General features: G+C 41.9%; 1 protein-coding gene across 1 annotated transcript in view; it reads left to right on the forward strand.

The window, feature by feature from the left end:
- The first annotated feature begins 366 nt into the window (after positions 1-366).
- ppm1lb (protein phosphatase, Mg2+/Mn2+ dependent, 1Lb) overlaps positions 367-20,687 on the forward strand; it is a 43,448-nt gene continuing 23,127 nt past the window's right edge. Inside the window, exon 1 of the mRNA XM_062419651.1 lies at positions 367-1,246. Coding sequence (XP_062275635.1) covers positions 848-1,246 — 399 coding nt within the window. The 5' untranslated portion in view covers positions 367-847. The remainder of the gene's footprint in view (positions 1,247-20,687) is intronic.

Raw genomic sequence — 20,687 nt, forward strand, 5'->3', positions numbered from 1 at the left:
ATTAAAAATGTAATAATTCATATCAAATATAATATAAATGTAATTTTTTTGTTTTCCCTTTGATCATTTATTTGTAGGTGCTTTATTTTTTGAAAATTGTTGATAAGGACTAAATTAAATAACAACTAATACAACTACTAATGTTTGCAGTAGTCATGCAATGCAGTAAAATTAATTTCTATGCATGTAAAAGATTTGACCCTGGCTGTAGGTGCTCGGGCCCTCTTGAGCTTGTCAACTCCTAAAATCCGCCCCTGTCCACCATTGTGAACGTGTGGGTATTAGCGTTAATTTCTCTGGCTCTGGTAAGTGTGTATATTACGAGCTGCACCTGAAGGCAGCACCGGCAAGCAGCAGAAACAGAAGCGAAGTCTCAGCCAGTGTGGCAGCTGGGAATGTGAGGGTTTCAACACACACTGCTATTTTCAGGACAGGGAACAGTAGCAGGGGAAGAGACACTGCCACGGCTCGACTCTTATCCCCTTCATTTGAAGTCAAAACGGGGCGACCTGCGTTTTCTCTCCGGGGGTAGCAGAGCTTTCCGACCGCATCAGATGGTCATCGGACGACTGCTGGTGGTGGTTCACTGCTGGGCTGTGTGCTAGAGCAGCCGGAGCACCGCGTTTACACCCGGGTCTGTGCAGGAAAAACAGCCTCACCTCCAGCCTTGTGGGTCTGCAAAAAAATGCATTGAAGTGTCACCTTTAAAGTCAGTATAATCTTAATGTTCCCCGCTGTGAAACACTCGGTTAAATGCGCCTGTTTCACCCCGACGATGGACTGAAATCTGCGGCGGGGGCGACCGACACACAACCTGCCGCGATTTTCCCTGCGTGTAAATAAATAAATGATAGAGGATACAATGACCCTGCTGTCTCTGTTAGGTCGGATCATGCGTTATTTTCTGCTCAGACCGGAGACCTTGTTCCTGCTATGTATCAGCCTGGCTCTGTGGAGTTACTTCTTCCACACGGACGAAGTGAAGACCATCGTCAAGTCCAGCAGGGATGCAGTCAAGATGGTCAAAGGGAAAGTGGCGGAGATGATGCAGAATGAGCGGTTCGGTGGGCTGGACGTCCTGGATGCAGAGTTTGCCAAGGCATGGGAGTTCAAGAGCAGTAACGCGGCCGTGTACTCCATCCAAGGCCGGAGAGATCACATGGAGGACAGGTTCGAGGTGCTAACCGACATCGTCAACAAGAGTCACCCGTCTATATTTGGGATTTTTGACGGCCACGGTGGAGAGGTGAGTGCAATGTGGAGAAGAAAAACAAGGCAAGGTGTCTTTTTTTTATTTTTTATGTCTTTGTGTGTCTCTTTCTCACATTCAGTCCAAATTAAGCTCCCACTCCTACATAAAAGTGTGTGGGTGGCCCTAAAATGAGCAAGGGGCACCTAGACATATTTTAAGATGCATATGAAATACCTTACTTTGAATAGTAATTTGTGGGTTTTCCACCAAGAAAAGTTCAATTATCTAGTATTATAATTCTTAAAATTAGTCCACTCACTAAAATCTAGAGTCTATTAATATGCAGATATATTACATTTCTAATGGTTTCCTGCTGGACACAGGACATTTGCTTCTCTGTAAAGTCCATTCTCAGTGTTAGTGCACTGGAGGCTTCATATTTCCACCTCACTCCTGTGTGAGTTGAATATCAGACCACATTTGTCTTCCAAACAATTTGTGGTGTCACAAATCATATTCCAATTTCCCATGCTAGCCCTGTAAAATTGGATTTTCATTGAGCACAGAGAAACGTTCCACTTTAAGCAGATTAATGTGAAAACAGCCTTCAAATGTCCAAACTCTGCACATGTGTAATTCTGCATAGTGACTATTCAACTGTAGGAAGAAGAAGAAGAAGAAGAACACATTGTTGAGTGGAGGGAGCCCTGAAATATCTGGAGTTAAATGATTCTCGAGTGAATATTTAAAACAGGTTGTACAATTATTTATTATGTCTGGTCTGATTTTTAAATCCTGCTGTCAAAAAAATGAATCCAAACCATGAAAGAGCCAAAGTGGAGCGAGCTGGAATCTAAGTTTGTCTTCAACACATATTATGTATAATATCTCTCAAAGGGCTGCAACTAATCATTATTTTATTTTCTTACAATTACAACAATCATTTACACTATTTTTATTGTCATTTTCTATTTAAAACAGAGCTGATTAGCTCTTTCATGCCAGTGCCCAAAAACTCCATGGTGTGCACACTAGCAGGACCAGAACAACCTGCCATGAGGAAAAAAATAGCTGCTGCTTTAATTCCCTGTTCTCCTACTTTACACCAATTTATTTAATAATATGCACAATATAAGCACAAAACTGACTTAATTAAGTTGTTGAAACTGTTTTGACATATAGGCCTCTTTGAAACAGTTCCTTGAGGTCAGTTAATAAAGCAGGACCCTTCTTAAAACTCTTATGGTGCTTTAGTGGCACATATCCCCAAACAACTTTTCAATTAAATTAGCAGCACAAACCAGCTGACACACAAGCCTGGAGCTTTCTGGGACTGAGGAGTATTGGGACTCTGGGACAGTTGCCCAGGTTGCACAGTTAATAGTCCAGCGTTGGGGTTTTCTCATTCAGGGAATATTGATAAGTGGAGGTGGGGCCTAGAGTCCCTTCCTGCATGTAGGCCCATTATTCCTTGCTGCATCCCTGCACGCACATTCACCCACACTCACACTGTTTTCTTCTAAATGGCATGACAACCGCCTGTTGTCTCTCTACAGCTTATAATTATTACCCTAAAATACAGATCTGTGTTTTTTCGGCCCAAAACAACATTTTTATGATGCAGACAACACTGGCCCCACTAACATGATTATAGCTGGAAGGAAGAGGATGAACTTGAGTCTGTGGTGTTTAGAGACAAACACAAACTAGCTGAGCTCAAAATACCACGAGCAGAGCAAAACTGAAGTGGGTCATTGATCACTGATCTGCTGATCACTGTCCGCCCCCAGTCGATACCTGCTTGCAGCTAAGAAATCTCCTGGGTCTTTCTGCTGCCGTGGTGCGAACTAATGTTGCTGTTCGACACGAGCACAAGTACGTGGCAGCGAGTTCAGTGTGACAAGGGAACAGTTCAACAAGCCAAGCCCTTGAAAAAAGCCAATGTCAGTTAAAGGGACAAAGAGAATTTGAGATGGCGGTTAGACGGGAACGGCACGAAAACGCTGATTTATCATGAAGTGACTGCGTGCCTGAAGACTGGCATTGTCTCAGAGGGCCACAACCTCGACCTCGGCTCACACAGTATAGTATTGATGCTACAGAGCCACATAGAAAAAAAGTGTACAAGCTGTAGGTGACAGGGCCTTTTCTCTTCTCTTCTCTTCTCTTCTCTTCTCTTCTCTTCTCTTCTCTTCTCTTCTCTTCTCTTCTCTTCTCTTCTCTTCTCTTCTCCTTTAGCTCGTACACTAAACATTACACACTTGTGCCTGACTGAGCCACTGTCTTCATTCTGAGTTCGACTGCTGTGGTCTGATTGAGGCTGAACGATATCATGCTAAAAATAGGCAGCCAAAGGCATAGTGGATAGCTGTTCTTTTAGGGGAAATTAAATTTTAGGCCGCAGTGCTGACTGCTGCAGCTTTTGACCAAAAGTGGTCATTGGATTGTTTTTCCCTCCGGCCTTTCTCCCCATTCTCATTCCCTCCGTGGAGTTCCTTTTGAGGCTGGTGCCCTAACCTGCGAATGCAGCTACCACACATATGGTTAAGAGACAAGGAGAAATAACTAGTGAATAAAGGAGATATGTTTGTGTGTTCGAAAGAGAGAAAGGAGAGGATGAGTGGGAGAGCATCAATGGTAAAAGTAGAAGCGAGAGGCTGTTTTATCGCAGCATGTGCACAGGCAACAATTTGGTCTGTTTTCATTCCCACGCCCTCTTTTGAAGTGTGTGAAATGGTTGCCAGACAGCAGCTTTCAGAAACAACTTCCTCTGTTTAGTGACTTTAGATTTTCATTTTCTAGCCAGAGGGCATTGAATAAAGCAGAGGGACGCTGTGTGGCCCAAAGCAACACCAGGAATACTGGCTGCCTCAGCTGGCTAGTTAGCGAGGAGCCAGCTGCTTCCCTATCTCTCCTCACATACAGTACAACCTGTCCACATCCAAAGCACATACACACTCATTAAAACAATGTAGGAAATGTATCATTAACAGGTCTAGACCACAGTTCACAAAGCCTGTAATGGGCAGACATGTAAAATACAGGTGAGTGTGGCAGTAATTCAGAGCAGAGATTCAATAAAACAAAAGCATCAAGGTAAGAGATAGTCGATCAGAATGCAACAAGAGCTGCGACTAGCATTATTTCCATTATTGATTAATCTGACAATTATTTTCCCAATTAATCAATGAGTTGTTTTGTGTCTACATTTAGTTAGACATCTTGACAGCTTGATTTCTGACCAACAGTCTAAACAACGAAAGTATTCACTTTACTATCACATAAGATAATGAGAAACAACAGATTCTTATAAGGCTAGAAAAAAGGCATTTATGGCATTTTTGCTTGAAAAATGACATAAATGGTTCCTCGACCAATGAAAGTAGTTCATATTTGATTATATGTTGACCGACTAATGAATAAATCAGCTCATTGTTTCGACTCTAACAGCAACGTTATGATACAGTCAAATCATTTTTCCTTTCTTTTCACTTGCCCCTGGCACCATCACCCATTGTTGAGTTATTGTAAATGCAGAGAGCAGGTGTTGTGGAAGAGTACATGCTGTTAATGGAGCTTTTTGAAAGCTAGAAATGGCAGCGCCATGTGATGTGCTATTTCTTACCTCTCTATATCTTGGCAAGTTACAGCATTGCAATAACCACATTAAAAAAATGTTTGTGTACAAATTAAAGAAAGACGTGTTAATTTGTTAATTTAGAGGTGCTGGTATTTGTCTTTTTTCACTTTGAACAGAGCTGTGTTGGCTGTTTTCCCTTGCTACCAGTCTTAACTCTAAGTTAAGCTCATCACCCCCTGGCTCCAGCTCCATATTTAACACATAAAATGAGACAGGCATCAATCTTCTCATCTACTTCTCGTCAAAAAGGCGCAGTTCCAAAAATGTCAAACTCTTCCTTAAATAGTTTTAATCTGCATAGAGGTTTAGTTGATTTTAATCTTGCAACGCCAGGATATGAATCCAGGTTCAGGAAGAAAACGGAATCTCTCGGTGAGTTTGACCCCGTCACTCCTTGCATTCTCTATCTCTGTGCAGCACACACACACCCACTCTCACACACACACCAACGCAAATTTAATTTTCAAAGAGCTTAAAATCAGTGTTTAATGTGCACATATCCATCGGCGGTCTCAGTCATTTTAGATGTAAGTGAGAGGATTTATCTGTTAGAGATTGAGTTTTAGCTGACACATAGGAACAACTTGCATGAAAGTGATAACCTTGGGCTTCCCATCCATATAACGGCAACATGAGCCATTTGTTTCTCACTGACATGTAGGGAGTCAGCCTTGTTCTGCCCCCCTTCACTGGCTTCAGGCGCTGCAAAAGTACCTTAACTGTAGAGTACATAGAAGACATTCACTATAAGCCAGTTTAACTTTAGTGCGGGGGCTGTTTTTCTTACTCTGTCCGTTTTACCGTCCTTTTTAACTTTTATTCTGTTGATTTCTCTCTCTATCAGAACTCACTCTTTCATGTAGTTTCGATTCAGCGGTGTTTGTGAGTAGGTTGTGATAGATGTGGCGTCTAACTGTGGATTCCTCTCTGATATTATTCGGCATTTCCTTAGTTCAACTTTGCTTCATATTCAGGCTGAATGCCCATTTCATTTTCAACTTCATTATTCATTTCTTGAATTGCAAAGTAGACAGGACTTTTGAGAGCCAGTGAAGCAGTCGTGCGGCGTACTTCACCTTCTTTGCAACTTCACAATGATGGATGTTTAATAGTCAAGAACGTTTCTGTATAGTTTAAGGTAATTTAATGTTTTTATATTCATGTTTGTGTTTGACTCCAGCGGGGGCATGTAGTTAAGATACTAAGCAGTTTGAATTCCTCCTGAGCTCGTTCTCACTTGGGGGATGAAAGAAAGAGCCGGCATGTGACTAATTGCACTGTTGGCATTACAGGATTAGAGAAAGAGCCAACGAAGAGAGGGAGTCTGTGAAAACCAAGGACAGCAATGTGGGCCTGAGAGTATGAATATGTATGTGTGTGTTTGTGTGTGTGTATGTGTTGCAAGCTCGCACAAGAAGGCGCACTGGTTCTCCTTCGTGGAAGTTGAGGATTCAGAGATGAGAGGGACAGTCTGGTGTTATCTGGTCTTCCAGGGAAAAATGACATCAGGGCGAGAGACTGAAATGACAAAGATCTATCAGAACCAAACACCTGCTTCACACCGTCTTACATCACATCTTCAATCAGCACCCAACGGCAAGTTTGTGCACTCTGCATTCTCGCTGCATTTTGGAATAAATTAGATCAACTTAATTAAGACTGAGAATTAAAAATCTGTTAAAGCAGCTGTAGTCACTTATGTTTATATTAATTTGGACTGTGTGCCTACATTCTTGACATGGCCTATGTTTGCTTCATCTTTTGGCCTGAAATTTCACTGTTTTATTTTACTCTCATCTGTCTCACTAGTGTTGTTTTCTGTTCAAGTAGGCAGCTGTTTCCAGAGCAAAAGCCCTACTGTCCACTACTTAACCAGCACCAAACAGCAGACCCACACAGTCAGCAGCCAGTTGGTGAACACTGTGGAGCATTTAGAAGCTAAAGAGCCAGATACTTCCCTCCATAATGGAATAACATTCATCAGGTGTCCAGAAACATGACCCCAAATCAATGTTTATGTTGCACACGTTTATATATCTGCTGGATGTGTAAATAAGAAATTCCTTGCGCAACAAGTTCCCCATATTAACATAAAAGGTTATAATGGCAAAAAAATCCATTATTGTAGGTTTAAGGAAATCAACAATTGTTTCGTCCCGCCTTCTTCAGACACCTACCAGCTCATTACTTTCTTTAAACTGTGACATAAGTGTGATATGCCAGTTAATAGGGTGTCCATTCACCACCAAGCTCAGCCTAAAGCATCAGCAGCAGGGCTTGCAAAGCATGCATCAGCCACACACTTAAGTGTCTTTAAGTAGGACTAAATTCCTGACAACTCCAGCAGTTCTCTTTGCAGTTTGACAGGATAGGGTAAAAAAAATAGGAATTCATCTAACAGGGATCAGTTAAATTGCTTGTAACTGCTATTATCCTCCTTTACGCACTTCACTGTCGCTCATGGTGAAAGCTGACGCTCAACATTTCAGCCCTCCTTGATGTCAAGTGAAGTGGAAAGTGGAGCGCACACAGGAGGTCAAATTCTGTTTGAAAATACTTGGGCAGCAGAGAAGAGACCGGAGAGCTGAAGGGCTCTGCCGAAAAGTCTTCTGACCTTTTAGTAATTTGTCCCCGGTGTTGTGGGTTTGTTTTCCTTGTAGCGGGAGGACTGTCAGGCAGTGAGTGAGGAGTGGAGTCATGTTGTGAAAACAACAAATAAATGGATGAACGGGCTGTTGCCTGTCAAGCGACCTAAATGCTTAGCCTGAAGTGAACACCTGTAATCTCTTTCTTTTCCATAAAAATAAATGTGAATCATCCACAAATCCTCTTAACTGTATTATTTACTGTGTGTGTGTGTGTGTGTGTGTGTGTGTGTGTGTGTGTGTGTGTGTGTGTGTGTGTGTGTGTGTGTGTGTGTGTGTGTGTGTGTGTGTGTGTGTGTGTGTGTGTGTGTGTGTGTGTGTGTGTGTGTGTGTGTGTGTGTGTGTGTGAATAGCATATAGGGCCAGATAAGCGCCTTCTTCAGCCTCGCTGTGTCATCCTTCTCTGCGGGCATTCACTGCTCAATAATTTAACACCCTCTCTGTCAAACACTTCTGTTAAAACTCCCTGACTAAATATACACCCACTTCTAAGCATGAAGGAAACCACAAGGTCATTGTCTGCACATGCATCACACATCATTGTGTATGTGGAGTTTGGGGAGGAGGTCTTGTCTGTTACGTCGTTTTTGAAGTTGGAGCTTCATGGTGTTTAGCTTCTCTTTGTCCCCCTGCACTTCACCCACTCCTCTCCCAGCGGGGCTAGTTTGAGCTGACACTGTGTTGAAGGGTGGGTTTGGTAATAGAGCTGTCGTGTTTGGTTGCTAAACACCCACCCCTCCTACTCGTCACCACCGTCACCCCTGGCTCTAACTCTGAATGCATAATGCGTTCCTACAGCAGTTCTACTGTATATCTGTCCATACAGACCATTACTTTTAGATTATATAGACTTAAGTGTTTGTTTTTTTGGGGATCTATAGCAGATTAGCAGTCTCTAAATCTAATCACATGGCTGGAATCGACTGGGCAGCTTGGTCTAATCTACACTTTGTTGTTTTGAAAGCGGTACATTCTTCATGTAGAAGGCAGTTACATAAAAAGCTGAAATAAAAGAACGTTTATGCATTTTTAGTTTTTTTCCTTTTTAGTATCGTCTACAATTTCGATCCCACAACAGGAGCCTAATGCTAGTGCAGGGTCCACAGTTGTTTATGTGTGTGTGTGATTGAGAAAATAGATGAGTCAGTTGGAGTTTGCCTGCTTGCTGTCTTGGCAGTGGAGGCCGGCGGGAGAAAAATGTTGGCTGAGAGAAGGTAGCAAGTCGCAGCTGTTCAGAGTTAGCAACATTGGTGTGATTGTGTGCACAAAAAGACTGGGTCGTGATTTTTTTTTTGTAAGGCTCACAGTTGTGGCTCTTCCTCTCTTCACACTGCCCAGATGGGCCTGTGGGTAGGGCAGGTGCATCCTGGTAAATGAAAACAGGCCTCCTGGTTGTGTTTGTCTGCGCACATAAGTCTCACTGTCTCTTTTCAGCATGTTTCCTCACAAGTTCAACATGCCTCCATCAGATAATTCTACATATATAAGGCCTCTTAAATGAAGAATTAAACATTTCATGGTTTGTTTTTTTCAGTTGTAGAATATGTTTTCTATTATAACTTCCTTTGAATTTACGACTCAGCTCTCCACATGTTTGTATGTACGTTTAAAGTTTGCATGCTGGAGCCGATCTGCCTCACACATGTGCTGCACAGTCTTCCAGACATTGATCCATCCAGACAAGAGGAATGCAGCTGATATGAATGTTTGATATTTGCACATGGTTTCTATTCACTGGAAGAGCTGTGAGCTACAAACCTTCAAATGCAGGCTGCGGTGAACCGACGCTGAGCCAGGTTGTCTTTAATTGATAATGTAACGATGGGCTCTTGGGATAAGGGAGAGGATCGGACTCCACAGCATGTCATTAATTTATGCTTGTGATTCAAGTTGGGAGGAAGTGTGTGTGTGTGTGTGTGTGTGTGTGTGTGTGTGTGTGTGTGTGTGTGTGTGTGTGTGTGTGTGTGTGTGTGTGTGTGTGTGTGTGTGTGTGTGTGTGTGTGTGTGTGTGTGTGTGTGTGTGTGTGTGTGTGTGTGTGTGTGTGTGTGTGTGTGTGTGTGTGTGTGTGTGTGTGTGTGTGTGTGTCTCATGTATTCTTAGTCGTTAGAGTATATGTGATAATTTGTATACCAGGGTTTTGCTGATCTCTATCATGTAATTATTGCCCTAAGATATTTTATAACCCCAAGAGTTTTGTGTTGTTGTTTTTTTTACTCTCTTGTTTTCCTCTGTGGTTCCTTCTTTTTTTCAGGGTGTATATTGAAAAGGGTGGTGTAGGAGTGATTCTAACACTTGAGAGGCTTTCTGGTGAATCATCTCCAGTTTTAGGATTAGAAAAAGCTGACGCATTTAAGGAGAAAACACATGAGGTTAAAGGAAAAGAAAGACAAAAGCAGGAGGACAGGGAAAAGGCAAATTGAGAGTTATTTGTGAACAGATTGAAGACAAAGTTTACATGTTTGTCAGATTAACTGCAATATTTACTTAATCCACCAATGGGATTGAAGGTTGATTCCTGTACGGGTCTGTCTGTTACAAACCTTTTGTTTGTAATCCTCAACCATGTCAACAGAGGCTGAAGGATGTAACAAGTGGGCTGAGTGTAAACCCTGCACTTAGCCACGTCCCAGTCAGAGATAGGCTAACCACTGGCAGCCAGAGGCCTCTGGAGGTGTTGTTGGCCTCATTCAGAAAGATAGAAATGGGTTGTTGACATGTTCTGACCCCAGTGACATAACTGCTCTCACACACACTCTACGTTAACTGATATGAAACATTTTTGTACAGTTACTTCAATGTTTTAACCCAGGACCGTACACTGTTAACAAGGGAATGTCAACATTTTGGCCACTTTTAAAATAAAAACTACATTTAAACAGAATAGAATGCAACTTTCTAAAACCAGTTTGTTCTAGTAGAGGAGGGCATCTGTCCTTTATGAAGAAGTCAGGCGCCATTGCATCTGATAATAGGGCTGCAACCAATCATTATCTTTCATAACTGATTAAACTAAAACATTTTCTCAAGTATTTGATTAACCACTTTGGCTGCAAAATGTCAGAAAAATGGTTCAAAAGCCAGTCAGACTGCTTATTTTCTCCAAACAACCATGAAAAAAAGAATCAAATATATTGAATTTACAATAATATAAAACAGAGGAAATCCTGGAAGAGGATGATGTTTGGTGTGTTTTGCTTGATAAATGACTATTAAGCAATTATCAAAATAGTTTAATGGACTGATCGTTTCACCTCCTGCTGATAGGTTAATGAAAATGATGTAGAGTCTTGGCCTTTTAGATCTTTAACACCCTAATGATAAGCTAAACTGAGGTGATGTGACAACTTCAAACTTCCTCTGACATTGGTAGACAACAGATAAATCCATCAGATCCAGTACATTGGTAAATGGATCCGGTATTGGTAAATGGGTCTCTGTCGAAAAAGCTTTGTAGCCTGTGTGTGTGTGTGCGTGTGTGCGTGTGTGCGTGTGTGCCTGTGTGCGCGTGCGTGCGTGCGTGCGTGCGTGCGTGCGTGTGTGTGTCACAGGCTGGTGATGGCTCGGAGTGGACGGGAAGTTTAGAGGCAGATAAGCAGGGTTGGTAATTGATTAGTGTGGTGCAAAGGAAGCTTACAGTGATGTGAGCTAGTGCTAACAGCTCAAGGCTCTTAGGATCCCTGCTCTCTTCCTGAGAGGGTTGCTAAGCTGAGGCTAAAAGGAGTTGAAGAGACAGCGGGACAGATTAGATTTACACTAATCCCACTGGGGAGATTGGGACTATACGTTCTCTCCGTGGATTCAGTTGCTCTTTTTTTGCCATCATCCCTCTCCCTACTTTATTCATTTCCCCAATTAATTTTTTCCCCCCTTCCTGTCAGACTTTTCGATATTTTTAGATGTCCCCCTCTCTCCAGTGCATGTACCTGCATGTGTTTGTTATCCAGAGAAGTCTGCATGCTGCCCTCTTCCTGAGTTGATTTAATGAGCTTATCCAGTAGCAGAGCTGGCAGCTATACTTACAGCTGCTCAGAGGAGGAGAGATGCTTTATTGAGGGTGAAGAGGAGGAGAATGATGGCGAGGATGAGAAGCGCCCACAGTAGGGGCAGGAGAGAGGAGGACAGAGGGGGAACGATGGGAGAGGAGAGAGATATTGACAAAGAAGCCTGGAAAATAAAAATGCTTCAGGCTTACAGAAGTAAAAGGGGAGATGGTGGAAGAGGGAGCTTAATGCTGGTGTTTGGGGGTGGAGAAAATGCATGGGGGAGGTAATTGCTTTCAGAGGAGATTGGGATGAAAACATGGATGTATGGAGAGGCGACTCCTTTCCCATTGCCTAAAGATTTTCCAGGCCTGCATAATAACTCGAGTTTAGTCAGAAAGCAGCAGAGCAAAGTTTGTGTAGATTTGTGTAGAGGCTTAAAGAGTGCATGTGAAGCAAATAGTTGACAGATACAGGCTAAACATACTGTAACTGTACTACAAGCTGTGAGTTAGATAGTGTGTGAGATGCCAGGGGAGGTTTTTCATCTTTGATCATAAGTCTGTTAGACTGAAGGCCATGACACCATGGGGTAGTTCCTCCCCTGAGAAAGCATGACATACTTTTCCACCTCTTTCTTCTGTTTTTCATCTTCTCTCTCACACTGCTCTCTGTCTCTTTTGACCTTTCACCACAGTAACTGTCTCTGTTTTCTCTCCCTCTCTCTTCCCCCACTCCACCCCTCCTCCTTTCTAACAGTTCCTACCTCATCATCCTATCCCCTTCCGTCCTTCCTCCTTCCTTTCTTCCTCCCACTTTACCTACTTTATTTCTTCTCTCCTTTCTCTGCTACTGACCCCCTTCGTTCTCCTGTGTCCTCAGAAATCAAAATCTGTCGTTCACCATGAGTGTCTCTGGGTTGCCGTTGTCATGGGAGTGAAATTAGAGATTTGTAAAGGGCAGAAATTCCCACTTTGGATCACACATCTGATTGATCTGTTTTTTTAGAGACATTCTAGATTGTTTAGATTTCCTTTTATAGTACAGGGAGCCTTTTTTTCATTTTCCCATTCCTTTTCTTCGTGTCTTCTCTTACCTTTTGCTCTATTACCTTTTATATCTCTCTCCCTCTACTTTGCTATATCTATTTCCCCCTTCTCCTTTTCTACCTCTGTCTCCTTCCTCTTCCTCCTCCTCCCCCCTCCTCACCCCAACCCGCAGTCACCTTATCTCTCTGCAGTCTGTCTGACTTATTTATCACTGCCCTGAAATATTAAAGAGTCTGCTGCCTCCAGTCCTGAGGGGAGTCCACAATTTTTACTTACAACACACAGACACACACATGTGCAAACACATAAACATACATACATACACACACACACACACACACACACACACACACACACACACACACACACACACACACACACACACACAACCTAAATCATAATGTCTTCTGAAGATGCCGCACGCTCAGAAGCAATATGTCGTGCTCAAACTACTGGTTGTGTCGTTGTTTTAGAGTCTCCTAGTTCTTACAGACTGACAGACTGCACACACAATCTTGACAAATTCTCCTCCTTGGAGACCCTGCAGATGAATGTACACTGTCAGAAAGACTGTTGGCATGCAGGCCTCAGCGACGCTCAGTCTGCTGTACACATGCAGGTAACAGGACACCAGTTAATATTAGTTGGTCTTGCAGAACAAGGGAGATCTGACTCACTTGACTTACTGACGGTACAGCAGTTCCTCTAACAGTTGATAAATGGTGGCTCCAAGAAAACTTAGACTGTATTGAAGTGAATAGATAAATCAACACCTTTTCAGTACTTTATTCCACGAGACGTTTGGGCTTTGATTGCTACTTTCACCTCTCTTAAAGTTTGGGAATTTCAAATGAAAGACTGACAAAAGAATGGTCAGAGTTTGTGCAGCAGAAGCAGTTTAGCGCTGAGACATTTAATGTATTGGCAGATCAACAGAAGATTAATTGTCAACTATTTGATGGTTGATTGATTGTTAGTCATTTATCAAGTATAAATGCCAACTTTTTCTGGTTGCAGCTTCTCAGATGTGAGGATTTGCTGCTTTGCTGCTATTTTATATCACTGTAAAGAATCTTAGGGAAGACAAAAACAGGACCTTTTGAAGTCATCACTTTGACAGTTATTGAACAGACCAGAGCCCCCCCCCCCACCCCCCCCCCAAACTGGTTATTGCCCATTTCTTTCAAACTCAAGCAGGCGGACATGTCTCTAGAGTCATTTTGTTCTGACTTGACAAAACTCCTCCAGAATTAAAGGAGTCATTGCTGCTCTCAACAACCAGTAAATTGACGTTGACATTTGTCGATTGCCAGAAGGGTATCCCTGGAGGGGTGTTTTTTTTGATTGACAGATATCACATTAAGGTGTAGCAGTTGCACGTCTTTTGACATTATTGTCTTGATTTTCTGGCTCCAAACTTCAAGTAAGATCTTGGCGAAATGCCACTCATCACTTTAAACGCCTATGAGTGACGTCACAGTCACTTACACTTTCTTCTCTTTATGGTACACACTGCATTGGCAGCTTCATGGATCTTTATGCATGCACATAGTTGATACACAAACACACACAAATACAAACAAACATATAGTTAGAGAAGGACAGGGGCTCTTGCAGATTTCTATTCTTAGCAGGCAGTCCCTTGGGGGGGCAGTGGTGTTTAAGGCTGGAAATAGTGAGCCGGCCGAAGTGGACTTGGTCTGCTCCATGATGCTACTGCACCTGCTGTGGAAACTGGGCTGTCTTGGAGACCCGTGGCCTGATGCCCGCTGGCTCTGCCACTGCGCCTGCAGCCCTCCCTCACCAGGCAGGCATGAAAACAAATGTACAAGCTGTCAAAAGCTTTCAAACCAAACGTGAACATGATTAAAAGCATTTTTAATCCAAAATGATTCCCTACGTGGGCACGCTTATTCAGCATATAAGCGTTGATTCAGTTCATTAGGTGGACCATTCTGAAAGCAGAGATGTTGGATGCTTTTCACATAAAGCCTATTGAATGTGACCACAGTGTCGTTTAGAGCTGTAATAGGCAATGTTTGGGCTTGAGCATGTTTTGGGGAAGTGCACTGGGTTGGTCTTTGTGTACACATCCTGTCCTCATTATGATGTATGGGAACTTGGCTGTGCCATAGATTTGAGACATCACGGAGCCATCATCACCTCATCATCTGTCATTGTATTGTTTACCACTTTAATTAATTTGAACAGAGGGAACAAGTCAAGTTTAAGGTATAAATGAAGGAAAATGATGTGGATCAGATCTGTGTTTCTCAGAGACATCTGTTATTCTCAGCCAGTGTCTCCTCTGCCAGAGTGTGTGAAGGGATAGTTTGGTCTTCCATAAACCTGTCACACAGACTGATGTGATGCAGGACTCACCTCTGTCTCTGTCCATTGCTCATAGCTTCTTCATGCAAAGCCTTGTCCTCATACACACTTTACCTTCCTCCTCATATCCAGAGTCCATTTAATCTAATGAATCTTCTGATTGATAGAGGTCTGCAGAACATAAGCACTCACTCATAGTGTATACATACAAAAGCCTTTATTTTCATCAGAAAGCTTCATGAGAGCGCAGCAGCGAATAGAGTAGATGAGTATTGATTTATTTTTATTTTTATGAATGTCTGTATGTTTGTTTATCAGCTGGTGCAGTTTGTTTTTGAGCTATGACACACACACACACACACACACACACACACACACACACACACACACACACACACACACACACAACAGGCGTTATATTGATCGCTGTGCTTTTTTCTTCTTTCTGATGAATGGGAACACAGAGTCGGGGAGATGCTAGCAGGCCAGTGTTTGGACCACTGAAGGAACGTCCTATTTTCAGCTTTGCATATCACTCTGCAATCAAGAGGATAGAGTTTAGGATGGGTGAATGCCTTGGTGAGGCAGTTACATTTGTGCCTTTCATCAATTGTGCTTTTTTGAACTGTCACTAATCAGAGCAAGAGAGAGAGAGAGAGCGGCAGCTAGTTTATAATTAAAGTGATAAATACAACATCTGTCTCCAGAGTGACAGCGAGAGAAAGGGGGTGAGGTAAAGAAGAAGGAGGATACAGATGGGAGCCCCAGAATAAGCAAGTGGGCGGTGGAGGGGTGATGATGAGAACAAAAAAGGAAGGTGTAGTTGCGAGGGGGAGGGAGTAATCCAGATGACACCAGCAGAGTGCAACGTTACAAAAATGAAAAGCCATCCATTTATTCACACGTGCACCTCCTGCAAAACAAATCAGCAGAAATCCAGGCGTCGCTCTGCTCCTTATTTATGGGTGCCCCAATTACAGGCCTGCTGCCTGCTGCTGCTCAACACGCTGTACGTGCATGGAAATGAGGTGCATGTGCATGTGAAATATGGAATGACTTTGCACCATATGCCCACTGTTGGGTTATTTTTCATGTGTGCAATGTTGTGTAATTGAAAGACTTGTTGTGCCAAGGAAGCCAGCTGTATGGAGATGAGAGCAATCATGAATGGATGGACACAGGAAGGGATGAATGGAGTCCAGGAAGCTGTTGACTCAGGATGGTGGAAGCGGCACTTGGCAGCTGCAATGTGCCTTGTGGTGGCGAGAGTCTTTCAGAATGGCGATGAATCTGACGACTCAGTCTGCATCTAGATAATCATCAGTGATGTTATATTTGTACTTTTAAGAAACATCTTGCCAAGAGAAACATGTTTGGGATTTACATCTAATCTGATAACACAGGGCGATTTTAAGTTCTTTAATTCATGTGTTGAAAGTGTTTAAAACTACAAACAAATGGAAGTGAATGTTTGCATTCAGTGTTTCTCACGAAAATAAATAGTGTATCTTTGAGGTGTAACAAATCTTACTTGCTTCTTCCTACATGTTTTGCTCATTACTGCCAACAACTGGCAATCAACAGAATAGCATCAAACCAGCATCAGAATGATAATCATTCCATCAAAAAAATGGGGACCTACTCATAAAAACACTGCGCTATAGTAGCACCAATCATCAAAAAGTCCACATGGTGCCTTTAAACTGAGCAGACATAGTACAGATTAAGCCTGATTTAAACTCTAATTAGTTGCTAGTGACTAATTTTAGAATGAGCCGGATTGGTTGTTGCTTAACACTCTGTTTAAGGACGGTCATGACATACAATTGATTGTCTAAACGATCAATTATTGTGCAATTTCTCACATGAGTGCTGTTTAAATGTCCGTTAAAAACTTCAGTGAGTTGTCCCTGTTTTTTTATCCATAGCTATTTTTTCGTTTTGTAATAAAAACAATTTTACTGATGTTTTGTCTTCAATACACCAAAACAGAGACCATATTGTCCGCATCCTGTCAGCCATCTGCAGGTCAATGTTCTGTTTTTCATTCAAAGTAGAACTGCGTGTAACTTAATAAAAGAAAGAAAAGAAATGTCACCTCTCTCTGTAACTTTGAGGAAGTACCTTGCTTGAATGAAACATTTTTGTAAATACATGCGTTACACATGAGTACACGAGTTATGGACAAAAATGATCAGGGATTCAGTGTTTACTTTTTGTGTCAGTAGGTCGATTACACTGACATTACGCTGCAAAGAAGTTGTATGTTTTGGCTGTGCAGAAAGGAAGATGTAAATATTTATACAAAATACAAGGTATAAAATCATATTGTCAGCCACGCTTAATGCCGCAGTTGTATGTAGCATCACAATCAAATAGTAGTTGCTTAGACTTGTAGAGGGAGTTAACCTCTGGCAGGAAGAGCTAATAAAAGGGAAAGGTGAGCTGGAGGAACAGAGAAGCAGTGTGTGTTTACTCCAGTATGTAAACAGCTCCTTCCTTCCTTCCTTCCTTCCTTCCTTTCCTCCTATTTTGTCATTTCCTTCTGGCCTACAGGAAAGGCATTGTTGTGTGATAAAGGACTCTCATAACAGAGGTGATAATCTGTGAACAGAAAACTTGGTTTGCTCTCCTCCCAATCTTCAACTTTGGTTTCAACATTAGAAACTGTCTGATCTCACATTCACCCTTTTCATCTCTAAATCATTGTGTTTGCTGGGTCCTCTGTAATCTAATGAGGTTTGGACTCGATCTGTATTTATTTCAGTTTCATTCTCTTTTCATGCTTTCATTGCCTTTGTGCTTTTTTGATAGGAGTGCAGGACATATCCACCTGAGCAGAGGAGGGTTATAAGGCAACAGTGAGAGAAATGTAGTTTTAAGTAAAGATTCTGCTTTTTGAAGGCCACGCATATAATGACCTCTTCAATCACAGCTGAAGAAAACGAGAGTGAAGAGAACAAGGACAAGGTTTCAGTGAGAGTGAGTGATATGATATTGCAGCGTGGATGTGCATTGTGTTTGCAGTGAAGTGGAGAGAAATGCAAATTGATATTTCAGATCAGAGGAGCTGTACGAGTATATGACTGCAGCATAAGTGCGTGTATGTGAGAGGAACAAGACGAAGCGAAGGAGCAATGAGCCGTGTTCAACACACTGAAGACGTAGGAGATAAAGTTGGTGAGCGTAGATGACGAATACACACTGACACCACCACCGGCATCTTAATAGCTTCAAACCTGCACAAAAAAAACAGTGAGGCAGATTCATACTCCCACTCTCTAATGAAGTTGACAACATCAGCCTCCAACTAAAAGTCAAATAATGGTTCAACTTTGTGGAGAAATGTAGCTTCAGCAGTGGTCTTTTAAAATGATGTATTATTTACTGAATCCTTAATGCACTTTTCTTTAAACCAGAAGAGATTCTAGCTAATGTCTTTAATGACTGAAGAAGGGCATATGAGGTTTGACTGATCTGATACTCCTTGTGTGTGTGTGTGCGCGTGTGTGTACGTGTGTGTGTGTACGTGTACGTGTACATACACATTTGCAGTTTTTGGCTTCCTCAGTGATGCTACTCCAACATAAAAAGGCCTCTCAGACTGATGTCATTAATCTACCAGGAGATCCGCTGCACCAATTAATCAACCAGGAAATGATTGATAAGGTGCTTCAATCACAGCAGGAGTGTGTGTGTGTGTGTGTGTGTGTGTGTGTGTGTGTGTGTGTGTGTGTGTGTGTGTGTGTGTGTGTGTGTGTGTGTGTGACACTGACACAGTTCATTAGCTTATGATGAAAGACCCTGCTATGGCAGCTCTCAACACTTCAGTGTTCACATACTGTATGTGCATATGAAAGGTTAGCATTGTTTAGGAATGCATAAATCATCAAGGTAGTGTGTGTGTGTGTGTTCACGCTTGCGAAAAGAGAGGAGGCTGGTGTAGCTTGCCACCCTGACTAGTGTATGAATATTCATGCAATTGATATATCAGTGTCTGCCAGAGAATGCGAGCTCCAGATCGCAGGAATACAAATAAGAACACTTGCCAAGTGTGTGTGTGATCTGTGTGTAGGCGCAGAGGGAGATTATAGGCCCCAGAGCGCATAAGCAATTGGGAGGGTGTAAGATTGAGATGTGTTTATGTGTGTGTCAGAGAGAGAAAGAGAGGCGTAGCTGACATTTACTTAGCTCCTCTCCTCTAGGCTTTTTGTGCCCCACATTCAAAAGAGGAAGAGGAACGCTCACTCTTGTTTTTTGAAACTTTTGCCTGCTGTCTTCACAACTCTGCCTCCTTCACTATATTGCATCCTGCTGTTTGTTCAGAGCACATGGATAAAATAAGTTCAATGTGTGATAAAGCAGTAAAATAAGAACCCAAAGAATGTGAAACACTACTAGAACTTGAAAAAGCATCACCAGTAAAAATAATTTGAATTAAATCTCTAGTTCCTGTTCATTACATTGAATCAGATTACTCTATGATATATGTGAGGGCTGGGTATTGATACCAGGGATGATACAATGCTTTATCAATACTTTTAGGTATTTGACAAAATAAACATTTTTTTCTTATTACACAAAAGATGCCAAACTTCTCTAGCCTGGTTCTAGACTTCTGAATCTTTTACCACCACTCCAGGCATTTGTGAATATTAAAATAAAAGTTTTATTTACTTTTTAAAGTAAGGTGTTAGTATGCTTTTCATAACTGTTTTCCGTATTTGGTACACTGTATGGTCTAAGACTCAGTCAGTGGAAATGTCTGACGCCAGAGTTTCTAAGCTTACTGAAAAGTGCTTACACATAGGACAAAAATACTTGGCAAGGTTCCAGATGCTTAGATCATATTCTGTTTAGGTTATCTCTTGGGAAATACTTGATATGCCAGCAATACTATATATGCTGTTCCCTCTCGGTCGCTCATTGTCATTTGCCTCCCGCATGCATATGACCCGAGCCCGCATTAAACGTGTATTAAAGAAAGAACTGATTTCATCAAATCTTTGCATTTTAAAGATCATCACAGAAACATCTATTCTCATAAGGTTTTGAAAAATGATTTAAGCAATCAAAGTGGTGATTGAGTCAAATTGTCTGGCTAAAAATTCTCAAATGGCAAAAAAGTAAACAAAAATAGAAGTTGTTTCATTTGAAATAAAATGGTCTGCTAAAATGTTGTTTTAAAGCTGAAGTGTGGGACTTCTGTCTCCTGCTTCTTGCAGTGAGAGTAATTACAAAAACACTGTCAACATGTGCTTACATCATAGGCTTCACAGGAGTCTACTCTGTCGCTGCTGTTGTGTCTGTTAAACAGTGGATAAATTGTTCTGATTATCAAACAAACCCTGCACATGGACTCGTTTCACTATCAGAATTTGGTCCATTTGATCTGATAACATTTGGAAAATCTAAAAGAGTTGCACAACTAAATTATTTCATCGCCATTCAAGTTAGCAGAGAGCTAACCAGAAGTTAGCCAGCTCAGCCAGCGGAAGTCTGCATACATACATGCATCCAGCCAGCAGGGGAACATCAAACCAGTTACTGTGAAATACAGAGAGATTAATCTGGCGGTGATCAGCTAAATCGGCATTGTGTGAACTCGTTTGGTAAGGGCTTTAATGTAACACACATTCATTTATATGGAAAAGTTCTACACTGCAGCTTTAAACCAGGAACTCTGACTAAGAAAAGGTAAATAAGTAAATGAATCTGACCTAACTTTCCATACACGGGACAACAAACACATTTCAGCTTGTACCAAAATGGTATTGAGGTTCAACATTCAAGTTTTAAATGGGCCAAAATCTACAAATCTTCAAAAAGATGCATTAAGATGATGACGC

Source organism: Scomber scombrus, chromosome 5 (genome assembly GCF_963691925.1).
Source record: "Scomber scombrus chromosome 5, fScoSco1.1, whole genome shotgun sequence".
Classification (NCBI taxonomy): Eukaryota; Metazoa; Chordata; class Actinopteri; order Scombriformes; family Scombridae; genus Scomber; species Scomber scombrus.